The 22,377-nt window shown below is 38.4% G+C and overlaps 1 protein-coding gene and 1 non-coding gene across 2 annotated transcripts in view; one reads left to right on the plus strand and one right to left on the minus strand.

The window, feature by feature from the left end:
* The window catches only part of Trhde (thyrotropin releasing hormone degrading enzyme), a 378,190-nt gene that overhangs the window by 11,162 nt on the left and 344,651 nt on the right, over positions 1 to 22,377 (plus strand). The window contains exon 2 of the mRNA XM_069988744.1: positions 3,788 to 4,061. Within this exon, the coding sequence (XP_069844845.1) occupies positions 3,788 to 4,061 (274 nt within the window). The remainder of the gene's footprint in view (positions 1 to 3,787; positions 4,062 to 22,377) is intronic.
* Positions 10,620 to 10,745, minus strand: LOC138806367 (small nucleolar RNA SNORA40). Its single transcript, XR_011365823.1, has one exon. It is a non-coding gene; the product is annotated as a small nucleolar RNA SNORA40 (small nucleolar RNA).

Here is a 22,377-nt window from a genome sequence, read left to right on the forward strand (position 1 = left end):
TACAGTCATTCTCAGGTGTTAGACTGTGAAATTGATATTTCCTCATTTAGACATTATCAGAATATATGGTAGCCCTCTCTGCCAAGATGTACACTGTGCAAATGAATTCATGGAGAATAATAATTGCAGAAGTACTAGGCATCTTGATAGTTTTATTTTCAACCCTGAGGATCAGCTATTTAAATTGCTACCTTCCCAAACATGTTTATTTACTAAGAGAAGGAGAAAGAGACCACACAAAGCATTTCTTCTACATAAGTATTTATTATTAATTTCTTATTAGCACAGAGGCATTTAGATCTCTATCTAGTAAGTTCTTACCCGTTAATTGCTTAATTTCAATAACACCTTTGATTTTTACTTTAGAATATTCGCATTGTAACTTCTCTGTTCAACTCTTGTAGAACTTTTGCTTGGCATGTATGTCTGTGAAAAGTTTTAAAAATATGGTTGCAAAGATTTTTAAGGACAGATGTTTTTATACCTTAAAAAATTTCTACCAAGTACCCAATTCAGCTTGTACATAGGAAACAATAGCTGTCAAGAAACTGGAATTACAGTCCTCAGATACGTTAGTGTTAAAAGGGAACATGATTTTATGCATAAAATTCCATGGATATCTTTTAAATAGCCCCAGAGATAAATGCCAAGCTTAGTAGATGTTTCAATTAATAAATTGAAAGATAAGGTTCAGTAGCATTATGTGAGATAAAGGCATAGGAAGGCAAAATTAGAAATGAGTGCATTTTAACCTAAAGGTTCTGACATTTTCATTCAGCAAAAATCTGTAGTGCTATCAGAAAATAATTCAAAAGCTATGATTCTGGCAAATTTGAAGAGTCTGTTACATAATAGTTGAATTAAACCATTATTTATAAATTATGGATAAGAATTAATTTTACTGCATTTGAAAGGTCACCAGCTATGTGCTAGTTCTGTATCTTTGGACAAACCACTTAACCTTGCTAAATTTCCTTTTTCACTTGAGAAATTTACAGGAAGTGGACAATTTGTTTCGAATATTTCTTCCCCCTTTAACCTTGTATTTGCATGAGAATTTATAGTTAAAAACTCTTTCACATATATTATCTCATATTGCCATCATGAGAGTTTTGTAAAGTAAGCCAAGAAAAACATTATTATTTTCTTTCTCCTAAGGAAAACAGAAGCTTAGGCAGTTATGTGACTTAAGCAAGTCTGGTGAATAGCAGCCCAGCACTGTTCCCAAGATAACTCTCAAACTCCCTCCCTAAGAGATAAGTATACAATCAGTCTTTCCAACACCTTATTTTTCTCTACTTCAAAGCTATACTTAAAAAAAAGTATGCCCTCAATGTTATATTTAAACTCCTTAATTTTGAAATGTTGTGAATATTTATGCTTCCTGGCTTGAGTCAAGAACAGCCAGTAAGATTCAATACACATGTCAACCCGTATTGATTGGTAGCAGCTGTCTGAAATCCTGTGCTGAGAATAATTTTGAGGCCAAGTTCGAGGTTAGTGGAAAAGTGTGTCATGTTCGATTAACCACGTATGGTCTAGATGATGGAGAAGGGAATAGTGGTTAATATGAAGGAACTAGTCTAAAAGATTAGAACTCAGTAATATGCTATGGTCTGATACTAACACACCTTATATCAAGTTGTATAGCTAGTGTGTGTGTGTGTGTGTGTGTGTGTGTGTGTGTGTGTGAGTGTGTGTGTGTGTGTGTGTGTGTTCGGTTTGAACTCAGGGCCTCACATTTGCTAGGCAGGCACTTTACCACTTGAGCCACATCCATCCCTCTTTTTCTTTAGTTATTTTTTGGATAGAATTGCACTTTGAGTTGGGCTAGCCTTGGACTATGACCCTCTTACCTAGGAGCTACTGTGCATCACAGGTATATTCCACCACACCCAGCTGCTTGTTTGAGATGAGATCTTGCTAATTTTGCCTAGGATGGCTGCAAATGATGATCCCCTTGATTACTACATTCTCAGTAATTGGAATTATTGGCATGAGCCACCACACCTGACCTCTAAGTAGCAACCATTTTAAAGCATTTTCTTCTTCCCTTCCTTCCTTCCTTCCTTCCTTCCTTCCTTCCTTCCTTCCTTCCTTCCTTCCTTCCTTCCTTCCTTCCTTCCTTCCCTCCCTCCCTCCCTCCCTCCCTCCCTCCCTCCCTCCCTCCCTCCCTCTCTCTCTCTCTCTCTCTCTCTCTCTCTCTCTCTCTCTCTCTCTCTCTCTCTCTCTTTGGCAGCATTGGGGTTTATACTCAGGGTCTCTCTCTCTCTCTCTTTCTAGGCAGGTGTTCGTCCATTTGAGCCACACAGCCCATTTTGCTTTAGTTAGGTTTCAGACTTATGCTTTTTGTATGGCTAACTTCACACCACAGTCCTACTTACAACTCTGCATAACTGGTATTACAGTTGTAAAACATCATGCAGATTGTTTGTTGAATTGGATGCATCACTAACACTGTTGCCTAGAGTAGCCTTGTAATGTGATTGTTCTGATTTCCTGCCTCTTGAGTAGTTTGGATGATGAATGCGAGCCACTATAGCTGGCGCAAAAGCTTAAGCTTTTTCACGAATGATTTCTTAATTAGAAATGTGTCCTTCAAGTATTTAATTTGTGACCTTGGGCTGTGAAAGAGTGTGGAGGTTGGTTCTAGAGTTTTAATGAGATGCACCTTGATCTAAAAGCACAAATGCATTCCATGCATATGTATACACACTGGCATATTTATTACACCAATATTTATTGTATACTCATTCTACTAACATGCCTCAGTGTTATTTATGTGTGTCTACATATGTGTGTGTACAGTGGATGCCTGAAATCATGGATAATCCTGAACCTTTTTGTATTCTAAATTTCCCTGTCTATACATACCTCCAATAAAGTATAATTTATAAATTAGATACACTGAGAGATTAAAAACCATAACTGGTGATAAAATAGAACAGTTATAATAAGCACTGTAATAAAAGTTATATGAATATTCTCTCCCAACATATCTGTTTGTCTCTGCATATAGTGATATTTTGGGCTTGTGGTTTATTGTGGGGAACAGAGAGTTCAGACAGTAAAGCCACAGATAAGGGGAAATATTGGACTCTTCAGCACACACATGATCTCTGGACTCTCTGAATGTTTATTACTGGACTTTAAGAGAGGGGAAGCATGCTGCAAGTTAGCGGCTGCTGTTTATTTATTGGCTGATGCAAGATATGCACAGTGATGGGACTTCACCTCCACTTTCCTTTTGTAAGCTTTAAACTGCTATTGGAGTTAAACTTGATTTTTTTTTTCTTGTGCTGATACTGGGGCTTGATACTCAGGGTCCCTGAACTTCATTCATTCATGGCTGGCACTCTACTACTTGAGCCACAGATCCTCTTCCAGCTTTTTAGTGATGTAGCTAAGATTCGAGTGGGCACTTTCTTACCCAGGCTGGCTACCAACCAGGATACGCTCAGATCTCAGCCCCTCCTGAATAGCTAGGATTACAGGTGTGAACCACCAATGCCTAGTTGCCACAATAAAATTTGAAAATCAGCAAGTGCTGCTCTGGGGTTAATGTTTAGCTAAGACACCAAATTTCCTGAAGAACTTTTACTATTGGGACAGTATATGACATAAAAATCCTTTTATGCTATCCACGCAGTGAGGCTTGGTTACAAAAATAACAGCATTTTTCTGATTTGGCAAAATGCACTCTGAGCTAAAGCATGTCATGTGGTCATAACCTAACTTAAAACGCAAATGTAATTGAAATATTCTTTTCTTTTCTTTTTTTTTCCAGATTCCTTGGTGTTACTCAGTTTTCACCTACCCATGCCAGAAAGGCATTCCCATGTTTTGATGAGCCAATCTACAAGGCTACTTTTAAGATCAGCATCAAACATCAAGCAACTTATTTATCTCTATCCAACATGCCGGTGGAAACGTCCGTGTTTGAGGAAGATGGATGGGTAACAGATCACTTTGCACAGACCCCTCTCATGTCCACATATTATTTAGCCTGGGCAATTTGCAACTTCACATTCAGAGAAACTACCACCAAGAGTGGGGTTGTAGTAAGTATTTTTTTGTCATCTAATGATGTCTTTTGATAATATACCACCTATTCAGTAACCTGGTTAACAAATTAGTCATGAATAACTTCTTCATGTCTTATATAGCTCAATTCTTTCCTTAATGTTTGAGATCAGTGTGGCTTCTCGGTTTCTAAGAGTCAGAGAAGAATTCCTTTTCTATACCCAGCCTGCTTATTCCTTTAGCCATTTCATTTCCAAACCCTCTCATCAAAGTCCTCCATCTCCATCCCTACTCCTGGGCATCTCTAGATCAGCTACTGTTTATACTGGGAAAGGCCCTGTGTCTTTCTGTTGTGAATTACTTCTGGTATATGGAAACTCTGACAGCTAATATAATAAACTCCATGTAAGCCACATGTATAGAATGTAAATATTTTACCATCTTGTTTTCAATTTCAGTTGTTGCCATATGGTTTGCTATTAAAGAAAGAGCCCCTTAATCCCATTGCCTTTCCCTCTCCCTTAGAGATAGCCATTGCCTTGAACTTGCTGTTTGCATTCTCTGTGAGCATTATTGTACAGTTATGTATCTACCAACTTATGAGATATACTGTGCTTAGCAATTTATCTCATATTTTTTGTTATGAATGTTATTCTGAAACTTATTTTTGTCTTGTATTTTCTGAAAGTTTGAGATACAGGGAACATGATCTGAATTAAATGTTCAATTGCAGTTGGGTGCCAGTGGCTCACACCTGCAATCCTAGCTGCTCAGTAGACTGAGATCTCAGGATTGAGTTTCAAAGCCAGCTTGAGCAGAAGAGTATGTGAGACTCTTATATCCAATTAACCAGCAAAAAAGCAGGAAGTGGTTCTGTGGCTCAAGTGGTAGAGCACTAGCCTAGAATACAAAAGCTCAGGGACAGTGCCCAGGCCCTGAGTTCAAGCCTCAGGCATGAGGGCAAATGTGCATGGGTGTGGACACACATGTGCATGTGCATACACACCCATACCCACCCAACCCCCCACATATACACACCACATATGGAAATTCAATCTGATTCTTTTTGTTAATTTTCACTTGGGAAAGCATAATGTTGTAGGCACTTTTTACATATGATTGCATTATATTGTACTAGGGTTGGCCATGCTGAATTAATAACTGCTTTTTGTTTCAGTGTTTTATACACTAAATATGGCTTTATTTTAATATTCATATTAATTATGAAGGGAGTATGAGTTTCTTTTTTCTGAATAAGTACATTGAAATTTAATGAGATTGTATAACTTGTCCAGGGTCAAATTGGTTTGATTCTGAGTTTCTGGCTCTCTTCTATGTCCTTAGATGCTTTCTATTTTATCCCTTCACTAGGTTTTTAATTTTGTGTGTGTGTGTGTGTGTGTGTGTGTGTGTGTGTGTGTGTGTGTGTGTGTGTGTGTACACCAGTCTTGGGGCTTAAATTCAGGGCCTGTCCTTGAGTTTTTGCCTTAAAGTTAGTGCTCTACCACGTGAGCCATAGCCCCACTTCTGGCTTCTTTGATGTTTAATTGGAGATAAGAGTCTCATGGAATTTCTTTTTTTTTTTAATTGTGAAAATACTGTACAGAAGGGTTACAATTACATGGGCAAGATAATGAGTACATTTCTTATCAAGCATTGTAGCCTCCTTCTTTGTTTCCCCTTCCCATCTCTTCCCATCCTCCCCCCACCCCCTAACCAATCCTCCCTCCCCCCCCACCAAAGTTGTAAAGTTTGTTTTTGACATAACGACTTGTACATCTCATTGTTGCATGGGTCCACCTGTATTCCTATTTAAACGATTTGTTTTCCCCTTCCCCTCCACAAATTATACCAACATCAAATACAGTGAAAGCAGGGGTTATACCATGGGGAAGGGACATACAAAGCAACAAAGAAATAATCTTATAAATGTGTTAGAAACAATCGCATGAAAGAAAAAAAATTTGAATACATATCTTAGGATTCATTTCCCTAACATCATCTTATCTGACCTTTTCTGCTTGACTCAGACATATACTAGTTATTGCAAATAAGGGAAACCATGGGACCTATGTTTCTTTGGGCCTGGCTTATTTTACTTCATTTAATTTTTTCCAAGCCTTTCCATTTCCTACCAAATGGGGCAATGCCATTCTTTCTGATGGAGGCATAGAATTCCATTGTGTATAGATACATTTTCTTGATCTATTCATCTACTGAGGGGCATCTGGGTTGGTTCCATATCTTAGCTATAGTAAATAATTCTGCAATAAACATAGTCGTGCTGGTAGCTTTAGTGTGGTCTTGTTTGTGAACATTTGGGTAAATGCCCAGAAGTGGGATTGCTGGGTCATAGGGGAGCTCTATGTGGAGTCTTTTGAGGAACCTCCATACTGCTTTCCAAAGTGGTTGAACAAGTTTACACTCCCACCAACAATGCAGTAAGTTCCCTTCTGTCCACATCCCCTCCAGCATCTGTTTCTCATGGAATTTCTTGCCCAGGCTGGCTTCCAACCTCTATCCTCAGACCTCAATCTCCTGAATAGGTAAGATTAAAGCAGTGAGCCACCAGCGCCCTGCCCCTTTCCTTGTTAATAAGAGAAGTTAGCTTCTGGTTCTTTCCATCCCATGACCCCTGTATTTAGTGTAATTTGAATGTAACAGAATAGGTAGATATTTATATTTTTAATTTGTAGAGTTCATAGCTTTGGAACAAGTTTTTGAAAAGTAGTTTTGGATAAAAATCATTGTGGAATTTATTTAAAAATAAAATCTTCTAGCATGAAAAATAATGCCATAATTGAAAAATTATATAGTGAGTTCACGTATGCAACTATTACAATAATACCCTAAATGGTGACTATAAAGGGCTAGCAGCAGTCTCCTCTTAGGGCTTAGGATTATTTGAAATGTTGAATTCCAGTGTTGTTTGTTGATGTCTTCTATGGACATTTCAAGGCTGTACTCATTGGACCATACACAGAAAAGGAACATAAAGACATCTCATTTCCTTTCGTGTTTTCAGAAGTTGATGATTGACTTGCTGTGGGTCAGCTAGCATAAAGTACATGGGGAATGTTTTCTCTAGTATATTTTCTTTAAAGTATTTAAAAACTGTTCATAGCCCTACAATTATGCTTTTGAAAGCCAGGCACACTCTAATTCTTTAGGTGTGATTTTTTACTGGAGTTAGAAATAAGAATCTCTAAAAATTAGCAAACTTTTAAAAAAATTCCTAATTAGTTCTTATATGGAAAAGACAGCCTACAACCAAAGAACATCAAAAGGTTGACTAAAATAAAATTTCAGGTTATATAATGTAAAAATACCAAAATCAGTAAGAAGGAAAACAAAATTTCCATTGGGAACTCCTGTTTATCAACTGTGGAAATACAGTTTGAAACTCTACTCTCTCTTCCTGTCACTCCTTTGAAGTCCAATCTATTTTCTTTACACTGCCTTTCCCCTTTATTACTGGGAACACACGGGAGTGACATTTCTCAACCCTTAGCAGCTGGAAGGAGAGGAAGGTTTAGCTTTCGAATCTTGGATGTGGAGTAGTTTTGTGAAGTCCAGGTCGTCATTTCAGATCAGAAGCTGAATCAATTATTTTGTGCTATGAGAAGCGAGCGTGAGCCATACATTAGTAATACACAGCTGGGCTGTAGCAGTGGCCTTTGTGTGAATTTTTGAGGTGTCATCGTCACCATTTTTATTTGTTTCCCAAGCTACCTACACTTGGCTGAACACTATTTTAAATAACTACAAAGCTAAAATGTCCAAGCTCTCACTCATCAAGAGCCTGTGAAAACATCCTTTCTCTGAATCCAAATCTGCAGTTGAGTTTTCTTTGTTGATCTCAAAACTGGTCTCAATTTTTTTTCTAATTGAGCAATTGCACATAAATTATCTCTGGCTTTGAAAAAAATCCACAAATCTTATAATACTGGGCCCAGAGTCCATTTGGCAGTATATTTTCATTCATTAATTTTTTTCAACAGGTATTTATGGACCGATCATCAGACAATGTTGTAGGCTTTCTAGCTGTGGCAGATAAACAAAGCTAATGCGTCTGTTCTCTAGGAATTTGCAATCTAGTGACAAGGAGAGTTGGTCTATAAACCTGTAGCATGCTAGGTAATGAATGATATGTCCTATGAAGGAAGTCAGTGCATTGAATCTGGATGGTGGCTGACTCATTCATATGCGGCATTTGCTTCCCAGTGTAATTTAATACTGCTCCAACTACTTATGTTCTTTTGCATTGAGTCCACTTCACTGCTACGTTTTACCTGCTTCAGTCCTGTCAACCAGGAATATGGAACGTCAGCCCACAGGTCATGTGAGACCCTTGAAGTCATTTTTGTCTGACCCTGCCAAGACAACCACAGATGGAACTTCAAACTCAATAGATCCAGGAGCTTTTTTTTCATAGCAACCTAAACATTAGTACATCAATCTAATGTCACCATGTCACCATAGAAAAGCAGCTCTAGACATCACATGAGGTGTGGATCAATTAAATATTTGACTAAGTATGGCAGGCTAATTTTTAACTTGATAATATTGTATGGCCTGTGAATGATGTTACATAAGTCAAGTGGTTCTTGGGAGAGGAAAGGCTTCCCAACCCTGCTGTATAGATTTTAATTTTGGGCTCTCACCCAGGAAGATAATTCAGAAGGGTAGTCAGGAAAGCAATTGTGAGTCAGTATCAAATAATTCTCATGAACCATCAAATGGAAGTGATAGAAGTTCAGTTGATTTACAATAGAGAGACATTGGTCAGGGTTGGAGTCTGGAGATGTACTTCATAGAAGAGAGGGGAGTAGGTAGGCCCAGAACAATGACTAGGTCTCAAGACGCAGATACATATATAATGCTTAGCAGGAGTAATGTTAACAAGAAAAGATATAAAGGTAGAGATATCCTCATGATAAATAATAGTGCATATAGATGTAAACCTGGAGTTTAGAATCAGATAACCTGTTTTAGAATTTCTGCCCTGCTTCTTCACAACCTTTGTTAATTACCTATCAATTCTTTATACTGATTTGCTTGTTTAAAAACTGAAAATACGAATCTGGACCTTACAATGTAGGTCTGGTTACTATAATGCCATAGCAAACTACTGAAAAACCGACAGACATAAAGTAAATGGTTTTCTTTTTCTCAAAGCTCCTGTGGGTTAGGACTTGGAAGGGCTCAATGGGAGTAACTTTGCTCAGTAGTATCTCAGGCCTCAGGTAGGAAGACATGATGACTGGGGGTCACCTCAGGGCTGTGGCCAGTATCACTTGGGCCCATCTTTGCCTGGAAGTTGTACAATTAGTCCACTGGTGTCTCAGCTGTAGCTGCTGGCTAGTGCATCTCTACGTGTCTTCTCCATGTGGCTTGGTGTTACTCAAAACCTGGTGTCCTCAGGGAGGTAGTTCAGTGTCTTGAAAGAACTTAATGGAGGCTGTAAGGCCCTTTATGACTTGATTTCAAAATTCACACAGAAATACTTTTACATTCTGTGGATTACAGGTGGATCAATAGGGATAGTTTGGAGCATAGATGCCAGATCGCAATAGAAGAGTGTCAAAGGATTTGTAGATGGACTTGTTTTAAACTTAAAGCTCTACTCTCTGTCAAAAATTGTTTATATCCACTTCATATAGAATAGATACCTCCAATAGGTGTTATCCTATTAATAATAGCAGGCTGAATTTGAGGTCTATGATATCACCAGCGAAACCAGGACCAGGTACAATTGAGGCAATTTGAATTTGGTTTCTGAGGATAGTGTCTCTTACAAAGGAAACCCAGTGATATAAGTGATTTTCTTTTGCCCATTGTACCACCCACTCTTCAGACAATAGTGGGACTGGAATATGATTATTGCAATAGCCACTTCAAGAAGGGAGGAAATGGGAAGTTGTAGTAGTCACTACCCTGTAGCAATTCTCAAATCCAACTGGTCACATGTTGGCAATTCCTTATCTTGTGCTGCTCTTTGCAAGGTCTTCTTTGGTATTTAAGCCCACTCTTTGTGCTCTTAGCTTTACATTTGAAGGTCTTTATTATTTTCCAAATAAAAACTCATTTGTGTTTACAATTGAACAACATCAGCTTGCTTTCTACCAGAAAAAAATTTGCTGGGTGTCCAAAAACCAATACTTAGTTTGTACTGACTCTTACTTTAAGTCTAAGCAAGTGTGCTTATGTAAATTGGTTGCATTTTTAGCAGCTTATATCCATTCATTAGACAAGATCATATGCATAGATCTCTTTAAGATGAAACTTTGCTGGTCTTGAGGCTTTGTGGAGTAAAGATTCTTAGATATTCATTGTTTAAAAAAGACTTAGTGAGGTATCACTCTTTTATTGGAAAAAAAAATTTAAGGCATAGGGCACTTCTTCTGACTTCTTTAAAAAATCCTGTTTTTTTATACTTAGACCATGTTTTCCTGATAGTGCCCTGCATTTTTAAATGTTTCTTTCTTATTTGTTTATTTATTTATTTATTCATTCTTTTTGCTTTTACATCACTTTATTCTCTGAGCAACCTGTGTGAGTTAACAAACCCTCACATTGCCAACTGTTGTAGGAATCATATTCCTTCTTACATGTACCAAAGTCTCATATCAGCAATGAGTTCTGGGTTGCAAAGAGGATTTACTGTTTGCACCTGTCTGTAAGGCTTTGTTACAAATTAAACAAAGACACACACACACACACACACACACACACACACACAAATGATCCTTTAATGTTTTTTATCTGAGAATCTTCTGCCATCTTGTGAAGCTGAGAAGAAGAAAGGGTTTTAATTTTAAATCTAGTGAATCCCAGCTCTTTTATATTTCCTTGAAATTTTACTTGAAACCTACACGGTTTATTCTTATACATATCTCTGGCTCCTTTATAAAATTCATTGCCAGTGAGAAGAAATAGTAGCACTTTTCAGTGTTCTGCCTGGAAATCTCTTTAGTTAAAAAATATACTTCTGGAGTTGTATTTCTTATTTTCCTTTGTACTCTAACAGGTTTGCCAATGTTTCTTCTGCCACATAACAAATTCCCCACTTCCTCGGTTTTTAATAACATTTACCCTACTATCCTGCTATCCGTTAAGCCCTTAGCAGCAGCCTTCTCAGTGCCCATGAGCTTCTGCTAAAAATACTTGCAACGCTTTTCCTTTTCTTTTTCTTTTTTTGCCCTCTGTCTAGTCCCAAAGCCAATGCTATATGGTTTTAGGCTTTGGTTATTGGCACAGTCCTATTTCCAAAACTTGTTGTGACCCATATTGCTACAGAAAAAATAATTTTAAAACTTATCAGGGGACAAGGGAGGAACATGCAGCGGCGATATACCCAAGACAATATGTTGGAAATAAGCTGTCCAACTTGAAGGGCGGGGGGCAGGAAAGTAGGAGAAAAATGAGGAACAGGGTACCAAGTTTGACAAGAAATGTACCTATTACCTTACTTATATAACTGTAACCCCTCTGTACATCACCTTGATGATAAAAAAGCTAAATTCACCCCCCCCAGAAGCCTTATCAATAAAAGATACTTTAAAGTGCTCATGGATTCTGTGGGTCATGAGTTTAAGAAGACATAGCATACTGCTTCAGTCTGGAGCCTCATTGACAGGGCGTGACCTGATAGCAGGGAACCACAAGGCTGGTGGGGAGATGTCATCTATACTCCCTGTCTTTACCTGATATTGGCTGAAATCTGATCTGGAACTCTGATCTGGAACATCCTTAAGGGGTCTTTCATTGTGTCCTAAGATGCTTTTTCTTTAACACCTTGGTGGTCTGATGTTGGTGATCCTGTTCGCAGTGATTAACACCTCTGAAAGTGAGAGCATAAAGGAGGCTTGCACTGTTTAATCCATTATAAACAAGCATATAGATTACATTGAGCACCATATTTTCATCTTTAAAATTTTTTTTGGCAAGGCAGAAGTTATATTGTCTTAAAAATAATTTTGATCCAACCTAAGAATTTGAAGTGTCACATTCTGTAAATTCTGTTAGCTATAAGCCGGTTGGCCCAGATTCCAGGGATGCGGACATAGATGATATCCACTTCTAATAAGAATAGGATCAAAGACTGTGCAGCTCACGTTTTAAACTATCACTGTTATTCTATAGGAGATAATGTATATAAATTCAGTGACACATGCCTGAAATAGTACGCATTCTGATTATCACAGTTAAGTTGATGAGATAGTCAGATACCACATAAGGTTGTAGTGATGTGTGAGTTTCAGAGATGCATGGAAAATAGTTTGTGGAAGAGCTCAATACTGGTTTATTCTTAATATTTCATTCAGTAAGACACATGAAAAGTTAAATTATAAATATGTTATAAATATTATATTATAAATATTATAATATTATAAACAGTATGTTATATGTTATAAATATTTATAATTTGATAACCTACAAAAGGCATGCAAGATATGTGGATAAGGGGAGATGAAAAATAGGATCCATTTAGCTAAAATAACTCAGATTGGAATGGTTACAATTGAAATGGAGAAGACAGTGTAGATACAAAAGGTATTTGATGAAATAAAATGTAAGACCCTCTTTATAGACTCTTACACAGTAGTTTGGGTTGGGCTGACCTTGGGCTTTCTGCCTCTCATCAGCCTGCTGAGTGCTGGAAGCATATGTCACAGGGTTCTCTTTTCTTGTGACTGGATTCTTCTACTCTTTGGTTCACATGGTACATGTTGCTGTGCAGAGCCCAAGAGAGAACAAATACCCAAACTCATCAAGTTCCACTCTCATAGGGAGTTAGTTTCCCTGGTTTTTGCATGACATAAGCTTAAGAGCTTTGTGGATGGGAGTATAGACTACAAGAAAGAGGCGTTTTCCAGACTAAGGATACTGGGGAGAACTGGGTATATTTGCTGTACATATGTCTTCTATTTTTACTGTTTGAACTGATCACCGTAGAAAAGATACACAAATTTTATGGTGGTGATGTATTTTTATGTACACCTACGTTTAGGGAAAGGACACAGCATTCATTAATAGAGTGTACATTTATTTATGTTTGATACACTGTTACTGATGATATTCTGTATTTACACTTAAAACTGTGTAGTTTGCTACTACAAACAAAATCAGGTATCACTTTAATAAGAGAATTAGATGAACATAGTTAATGTAAACTGAGCAGATATTCTACAAAAATAGAATTACATTACTTCTCAGATATTCTGTTGAGACTGCCATTACAAATAATGGCCCACAGAGAAAGAAAAATAGTAATGAAAGAGTTGAATCACAATCTATTTAGGAGTAGAAATTGAGGCTTTCTGGCTACCCTAAGAGTTAGTCATCTACCTCTTCTGCACACTTACACTACCTTGCTCACTCATCTCTTATAGCCATTAGTCTGCTGTGTTGACATTTTTTTCTGGATGTTTTACTCCTTTAGACTAGCCATAGAGTTACAGCTGCTTTCTATCAGGGAAGCAAAATCTCTGAGTATTGTTGTCTGGCTGGTCATAGCTGAGAAATAGCTGGCCCTATCTGGCTCGGCTGAGAGGTCAGAAATCAGATGGGGATGATGCCATCCAATTCCTTTCTGCTGCATAGAAGAGATGGCTAAGTCAGGCATGGGTCATCCAGGTAGGTATGCACCAGTGTGAGCATTCTATATGGCTGGACCAGGGTTTTTGAGTATTTAAAAAGTAAAAGAATAGGGGCTGGGAAGGTGGCTAAGTGGTACAGCGCTTGCCTTGCATGCATGAGGCCCTGGGTTTGATTCCTTAGCACCACATAAGCAAAAAGAAAAAAGCCAGAAGTGGCGCTGTGGCTCAAATGGTAGAGCGCTAGGCTTGAGCTGAAGAGCTGAGGGACAGCGCCCAGGCCCAGAGTTCAGGCCCCACGACTGCCCCCCCCCCAAAAAAAGTAAAAGAATACATTGATGAACTTCATGACATTCATAGTGTGGTAGGATCAGAGTTGATTGGTTTCATTAAAGAGTGAATGTAGCTTGAGGAAATAGCTATAGTGAATACAATGGTTTACTGTGTTCTAGTTAAGGTGAGGGATAAGAAAGGATATTTATGCATAGCTTATGTCAGGCAATTTTTTCAGATAATGGAAGAGCTGAATATGTAAGAAGAGAACAAAAAGTTCCCAGACATTCACCAAAAGCTAGCTAATCTTTAATGCCTTATGTGCATTAAGGAAATAGTAACATTCTTTTGCCTCTTTCTGTATGTTTTAAGAAGTCAGGAATGGGAATAGAGAAAGCAGATATGGGGAGATTGAACCCTGGGTGTGTTGTCGGGGGGGGGGGTGTTGGGAAGACATACCTGGTCAGTAATGAGGATGGCAAAACATCTACACTGACAATAACAACATTGTTGAAATCATTGGCCATGGTAACCAGGAAGCTGGGAAGCAAAGGAATTCATAATAAGAGTGATATTCATTTTAAAAAATGGACAAGGAGCTGCATGCTGGTAGCTCATGCCTATAATCCTAGCTACTCAGGAGGGTGTGAGCTGATGATTACAGTTTGAAGCTAGGCCAGGTAGGAAAGTCTGTGAGACTCTTATGTCTCATTAACCATCAAAAAGCTGAAAATGGAACTATGGCCAGCCTGAGCAAAAAAGCTAGGGAACAGTTCCCAGGCCCTGAGTTCAGTATTGATGTGTGTGCGTGCACACACACACACACACACACACACACACACACACACACACACACACAGGGTCAAGAAGATATGGAGAAGTTGCCATGAAAAGAAAAAGTAAGAGTAGAAAAAGAAAGTGAATATGAATGAGGTGTGAAGATGTGTAGAGCAGGGTTGCAGATCTCAAGATGAGTTGGAGGAATTCTGAATTTTTAGAAAAATTTTATTTTCTTGTAAAGATGCTATACAGAGAGGTTACAATTACATCAGTAAGGTAATGAGTACATTTCTTGTTGAGCATTGTTACCCCCTCTGTTTTTCTCCTACTCCCTTCCCTCCTCCACCTACCCCACTCTTTCCCCCACCAAAGTTGTAAAGTTCATTTCCAACATAGTGTCTTGTGAGTATCATTGTTGCAATGATTTGTTTCTTTTGCATGTTCTTCCTTCTATGGTGTATCCCTGTATTTGATTTTGGTACCTTGCATCGTGTATATACATTTATCTAATTTGGGGGGAAGGGGAAATAACAAAATGCCCAAACAAGGACTCATTGCAACAAGGAATTTTAAACTTCTTATTGCAAAGTTGGAGGGAGAATTAACATTGACAAAATGGAGGAGGGATTCTTCAGAATGCTGGTTGGAAAGCTCCAAGCTAGACTTCATGTTCTTCAAAGCAATGTGGGAATACCACTTACATGGAAAGAGGATTGGTGAGAAGAATGAACTCCAAGAGAGGAAAGTTTTTTCGTGGATGTAGTTGAACAGTAATGTAATACCAGCACAAGCTGGGGAAATGCTGAGGCTTGTTTGTGGTTGAAGGTGGGTGAATGAAGAGCTATGGAAAGATCAGAATTGTGAGCACAATTCCTGGGAGTCAGGAGTTTGCCTAAAAGGTAAGAGATGTTGAAAACAAGGATTATTTACCCAGCAGGCAGAACGGTAGACTGGAAGGATGTGTTAAACAACAGAGAGGAGAACTAAGAAGGCCAGATTTAGTTATTGGAAGCACTTATAGAACTGCTTATAGAACTGCCCACCCCAGAGATTTCCACTGGGATATTGCTGTAATGGAGTGTGCCTCAGCAAATCTCTATCCCCTGGTGGCTGGCTTGGGCTGATGGTAGATTCAGTGATGAATGTTAATGGGCTTTGTTACATAATCCACAATTTATCAAATGCCCTGAGGTTTGAGACTCTATCTATTAAAGAGGCTAATAGAAGCTAAAGGGAAATAGTCTAAGTGAAAAGCAAACAAACCTTCAGAAGAGGAGGGTTTGGAGAGTATAGAGCACTTGTTTCTGGAACATGCTTGAATAATGTGTGTGATAGATTGCTGGGCGCACAGCCAGGTATATTTCTCTCTCAGTCGAGAGAGGGCAGGGATGATGAGTGCTCTGATATTTCTTTCTCTAGTTTTCCTGGAAGCAGTTTGGGTGGCTTCAGTGGAGGCAACCAGCTCAGAAGGCTCTTCAGTAACCTCCTATGCTATTCATAAGAAAGCAATTGCCCATAATCTGACATTTAACATGGTTTGCCTTTTATTCTTTCTGTGCTACTTACTTCCCTTTTGACTTCAGATTTACTATTCCTTTTTACTTTTCTGTCTTCTATTTTCCTTTATTTCTTTAGGACCTTTACCTTAAAAGACTGTTTGGTCTAAGCCTTTCTTATGTAAGAGAGGTAGAATGTTACATTACATTGAGAAGAGAAGGGTGAGACATGAGGAGGGAGGTATTTTGCTGGAGCCAGTTCAGGAGGGATTGTATGTCATGCTAAGGAATTGTGATGCTCTCCTTTAGGCAGAGGGAGCCATGGAATGATCTGTGTTTGGAAGGGCTTCACATCATATCAGGAGCGTTCTCTTGAAGCACAAGGAGGATAATAGGAAAGTCTTATCCTTTTCCCCAAAAGATCTTCAGTCTCTGTTCTTCATTATTAACTTCACCAGGGGTCTGTTTTCCTGTTGTTGTTTTTGCTTAAGACTGCCATGCACATGTAGCTCAACTTTCCTGAGAATTAAGGGGTAGACATTAACTGGATGAATAGCAAGAGTGAATTTCTTAGGTCTCGGCTGGTATGGAAAAGTAGCCAGGCTTTTGCATCTTATTTCTTGTGGTCCAAATAAAAATCTCTGGGTAACCATCATGGCATAGATCAAATGATGAGGTGAAAATCATACTTTAAAGACTGATACTATTTGAATGGATTCTTGCAGGTTAATATACTGAACTTCACCAAGACCAACCACGATATGTGGTTGAAATACATTAATATTTCTGGAGGTGGAACTTACATGAAATAAAGAGAAAAGTTCTTTTCCGAATAATCAAATCTGAATATTCCCAGTGGCAGATATTGAAAGTTCTAATAGTACTGTTTGTCCTCAGCCACTGTCAGCTACTAATGTTTCTTGACTTTCCCATCAGAGCAGATGGCAGGAGGAAACTCACTGGGTCTGGGAGATGTTGCAGTTTTCTGATCAGGTTTAATCTGGAGAGGAACTGGCAAATATCTAAAACCAATCACACTCCATATGTACTGTTCATTTGGAACTAATGATTGTTTATGCATTATGACATTTTTTGTGGTGTTGGAATTGAACCCAGGTACCTTACTATGTTTTTGAAATCACAGAACATTATTCCTCCATTTATTTGTAAATAAGTATATTGTAAAACTATGTTTAATAGTACACATTTGAAAAATTCTACCATAATTACAGAGATCAAAGAAAAGAACAGACTGGGCAGAAGTTCGCATAGATTTAGGGGAAAAGGAATGATTACTACACTTTAACTGATGAATTTTAATCAACTAATAATCAATCAATCTGATTATCTGTACAATGCTACATATATGTTTTCAAGAGGTTCAGTAGGCAGTTAGTAAGGCATATCCATCATCACACCCTGGAAGGTACTGGGCATTATTTCATACAGGAAAGATGACTGCAGGGAGCTGTTAACAAAAGCATGGATAATTGTTGAAAAAACTGGATTTGAGGGAATAAAGGATATAGGGTAGATAGCAATCAAATTGGAGATCCTAATTTATAAGAGGAGAAATATTGAAGGTGGAGATGTCCACTGGGTTTTCTTCAGAATAAAAAGATTCACGTATCAATTAGGTAAATAGTCATCTCAAAGACACATGTGGTAAGAAGTATTATCCCTGTGTGACATTTATTCTTAATTGTCAACTTGATTGGATTGACAAACATCTAGAAGATCACTAAAGCACCCATCCCGTGTGTTTGGGATGGCCTTTCCAGAGCTGATTACATCAGGAGGACTCTTAATTAACAGATTAGTTTCTTGAGGGATTTGTAATAAGTAGGTCTTACTAGGAATGGTAAACGGTGGAATGTCCTTACGAGTGATATCTTTCCCTAGTTCCTTCCTGGATGCCTTTTCCTTTCTCTCTGGCTGCAATGAATTCAAGAATTCCTCCCTGGGGCATGCTCCCACCTCTGTGATATTCCGCTCAAGTGAACGGGGCCAAGCAAGATTAGACTACATTTTCCAAAGCCATGAGCCAAAATGAATCCTTCTTCCCACAGGTTGTTTCTGTCAAGATTGCTGTCACAATGATAAGAAAAGTAATTAATATACTTTATTGTTGAATGAGGAAAATGAGGACTAAGAGTGGGAATCCCTAACTAACCCCTGATTCTGTGGCTCATACGTGACAGAGCCAGCATCCAGACCCAGAAAATTGAACTCTAGAGCTCATGGTCTTAACGCCCGGGCATCTAGAGGAACATACTGAATGAAGGGTTGCAAGGTATAAAGTTAAGTTGGTAAAGCAGGGTCAGAAGACAAGTTTAGATTGAAATACAGAGAAAGAAAGATTCCCAAAAATAAGGGAATGAGATGATTAAAGGGAGGTATAAATATTCATCTTCAAAACATGTGGCATATAAATTGTAGGGAGAAAGCCCCCCAGAAAGTCATGGCTGGGCATGGATCATGGAGAGCTTGGTAAAGGTAATTGCCTGAGTGTCTGTATGCCTTTCTTGCATGACAATGAAACCATATTTTAAACACCACTCGGTAAGAGTTTCTACTTTAATTACCAGAGATTTAAAAAAATACCAGTATAGAAAGGAAGAATGCTCTACTATAAGAGCATACTCTTCTTTCCAGTTGCGTGTTTATCTTCTCCATGAAGCCTTGTCCTGCTGGATTCTATCCTTTCTTTAACTATAATAGGCCTACAAGTATAAAATATAATTATAAACACACACATATATACATACAGCACAATGTAATATATACATATATGTTTTTGCAAAGCTCACAGAAATGATCGATCTATCATCTATCTATCTATCTATCTATCTATCTATCTATCTATCTATCTATCTATCTATCTATCATTCTATCTATCTATCATTCTATCTATCTATCATTCTATCATCTATCTATCTATCTATCTATCTATCTATCTATCTATCTATCTATCTATCTATCTATTTCTATACACACACACACACACACACACACACACACTCATACATCTCTATAGGACACAACACAGTTCCTTGCCCACAGCATTCATTCAGTAAATATTCGAAGCACAGGTAATATAAGGTGCATTTTGAAGGAAAAATCAAAAGATCTTGGTGGAGCGCCTTGACATGGGTGATAAAGGAAGAACAGTGAATCAAAGAAATCCTCCAAATTTCAGGTTGCTTGCCTGAGAGGATGCTGGATAGCAATTCCTCCTAGAAGTTTTTTTGCTCTGTTTTTGTACCTCTCTTCTTTCTACTCTGCAGAGTTCCTGGGTTAAGAGGAAGACTGGCAGAGGGAAGCATTTCACTTTCCTGAAACTTAAATACTGTATCATGTTGTCATACCAGTGAGAAAACAATGGAGAAATAGAATTGTTTTTCTTTTCCTTTGATATGGAAAATTTGTCATACATGACTCTGTGTTGAAATTTAACTCTCGTAAATGGCAAGTCAGCCTGAACTTTAGGTTATCTCTGTTTGCTCAGAATTAACAAGGAAAAACAAGCATGTGACTCAGGACTGAGTTGTCTGAATGGGGAAGTGTCCTTATTCTTTTGTGTTTTCAGTACAATGAGAAATTATATCAGCAGGGCCTCTGGGGGAATGTTAGAGATGTTCAAGGTGGAGAAAGTCCTTTTATTTTACCTTCCCCAAGGGAGAGGCCATGTGAGCAATGAGAGAGTGAAATAGTCCTATGTGAAAGAATCCACTGAGAGTATAAGCTTGCATTGCAATGGTATGCTTTCTAGGAGGTCAGAGAGCATTCAAGCTCAGACTGGGCTTCAGAAAGTCAATGGAACTAGTACCATTATTCATCATATTGGGGTTGAATTTTGGATTTCACTTCTTACGAAAGGCAAGTTTTGAGTTACAATCTCCTCTATCAAGTGCAGCTAACAATGATATACTTTGTAATGCTGTTGAGAAACTTAAAGAATCAATGAAAATCAAGTGCTCATGAAACTTCCTGACACCTGAGCATATCCAAGATAGCTTGCAAGCCGTACAGACACAAGTGGTGAGTTTAAGCCTTAACTGGTGGGCAGTTGTTGCTGCAGGAGGGTAGCACGTGGATGAGCAAAGATGGTGAAAGTGGAAGCATTTGTAGAAGCAACTTAAAAAAGGTAGTTTATTAAAGGCAAGAAAAGTATTGTGAAGACAGGATGCGAAGACAGGAAATACTGCTGTTTTATCCAGACCTCCAACGTAATGCCACTGTGGAAAGTGTTGGAAAAATTTGTAGTGTTTACCTCCCCTGTGATTACCAACAGTGTGCAAATGACTTATAACTCAATTATGAGAGGAAGGGAGAGGTGTGTGAGGCATGTTTCTTTATGGTTCTGTCATAGGTGGGGAGATGGAATATTTGTAGGTTTAAGGGGGAAAATGTTCCAAGAAGAATAATAGACAGGGAAAGATGTTTGAAGAGAGATGGAGATTCAACCAATAATACAAAGGTGTTTGTGCCTGCTATTGATGTCTATATATATATGAAAAATTATACCTTTCTAATTATCAAGCTATGATGAAAAGCAAGGGTGAGGCAAATCATATACAAATTAGAAGATGGAAAGGAGGAAATGCCCTCCCTTGTTGGAGCTTTAAAAAAGCCATTCATTTATTGAGTTACTTTATTATTTTATTTAAAAATACCATTATCTTACTAATCACTTAGTACACATCACATTCTGATCTAAGATCTTTACATGGATTATTCCATTTAATTTTCCTAAACGTATGAAGAATCTTCTGCCAGAGCGTATCTTACATTCTGCAGAAAAGGAATTACAGGCTGAGATGGCACTGTTTGCCCTGTGCGAATGTAGGAGCTAGGATCTGGCTCCAGGGGTCTGACAACAACCTGCTTCTCATACTACCTCACCGAAGTTAAGACTGAATGCCTTATGCCTAAGGGCAGACAGAAATGAGCATGACACCCATGATCTCCCTCTTCAGGGAGCTCATTTCCAGCAAGATGTGACATGTTTCTCAGGGGAGATGCAGTTTGAATGTCTAACTCCAGATGTCTAGGAGAAGGGATCTCTTCAACACCCTTTGGAGCCCAGTGCTCCAGTATCTATACTGTTGATGAATGATACCAGCTAACTCTTTATTTTGGGAGTCTATTCTGTGCACCTACAGGATCTTTAGCAGCACCCTCAGCCTCTATTCACTAGATGTCAATAGCAGAGCTCGCTGTAGTAGTTGAAACATTTGTAGATAGTGCCAAATGTAATCTGGCCAATATCACTCCAGGTTGAGAACTGACAATGGTGGGTGATGACTATATTTGAAGGGTGTATGGAAGTGGCTCAATTGAAAGGTGCACAGACAATCCTGGGGCATGTCTTCAAGAGAGGGCTTGTCAAAGCTTATCTCATTCCATGGATGAGGACTTATTTCTGCAGATAAACATGGACACAATGCAACTAGAATAACCATAGAATGTATCACTAGGGATTTTAGGAATGGGAAACAGAAGACTAACAGATAGTGGTAGAGTGCTAGTCTACAGCTGAAGAGCTGGGGGACAGCACCCAGGCCCAGAGTTCAGGCCCCATGGCCAACAAAAACAAAAAAAAAGTTTTCCTATCTTTCCTTGATAATTACTGTAAATGAAGAGTTAATGAAAGGAAATGACTCCTCATTACAGAAAGAACAAATGAGAAGTAACCTTTTATAGTGTTGGCCTTTCAGGGATTATATGGGTGTTTTAGGGATAGCCTAAACATCTATAGCACTTTCTGTATTCTAGATGTATGAAACTCACTATCTCTAGCAGTTGTTCTTGAATTGCATATGTAAATCAGAATTATCTGCAGCTGTTTATCAAAATTCATGTTTATGTCTCCTGCTTTGAACTTGCTGAGTTTGAATGTCACCGCTGAGATTATCATTAAAGTCTCTTCTGGATGAGAAGCATTATCTAAAAGCTTGATATTGGATCATCCCATTTGACCTTTGTAACTCTAAGAAGCATCTCTGCCACCATATTTCTTATATGCTGCTAAGAGAGGAATGTATACTCAGAGATGGTTTGTCTGGTACAAACCATGCAGAGCTTCTGGTTAAAGCTTTCTTTCTATTCTCTTTATTGCAGATGGTCCTTTGTGATCTACTTTCTCTTTAGATGGGCATATCCTGGAAATCACCCATTGAATATTTCTTTCCAATTCCTATTTG

This window comes from Dipodomys merriami, unplaced genomic scaffold (genome assembly GCF_024711535.1).
Source record: "Dipodomys merriami isolate MVZ:Mamm:240054 unplaced genomic scaffold, mDipMer1.0.p SCAF_10, whole genome shotgun sequence".
NCBI classification, from domain to species: Eukaryota; Metazoa; Chordata; class Mammalia; order Rodentia; family Heteromyidae; genus Dipodomys; species Dipodomys merriami.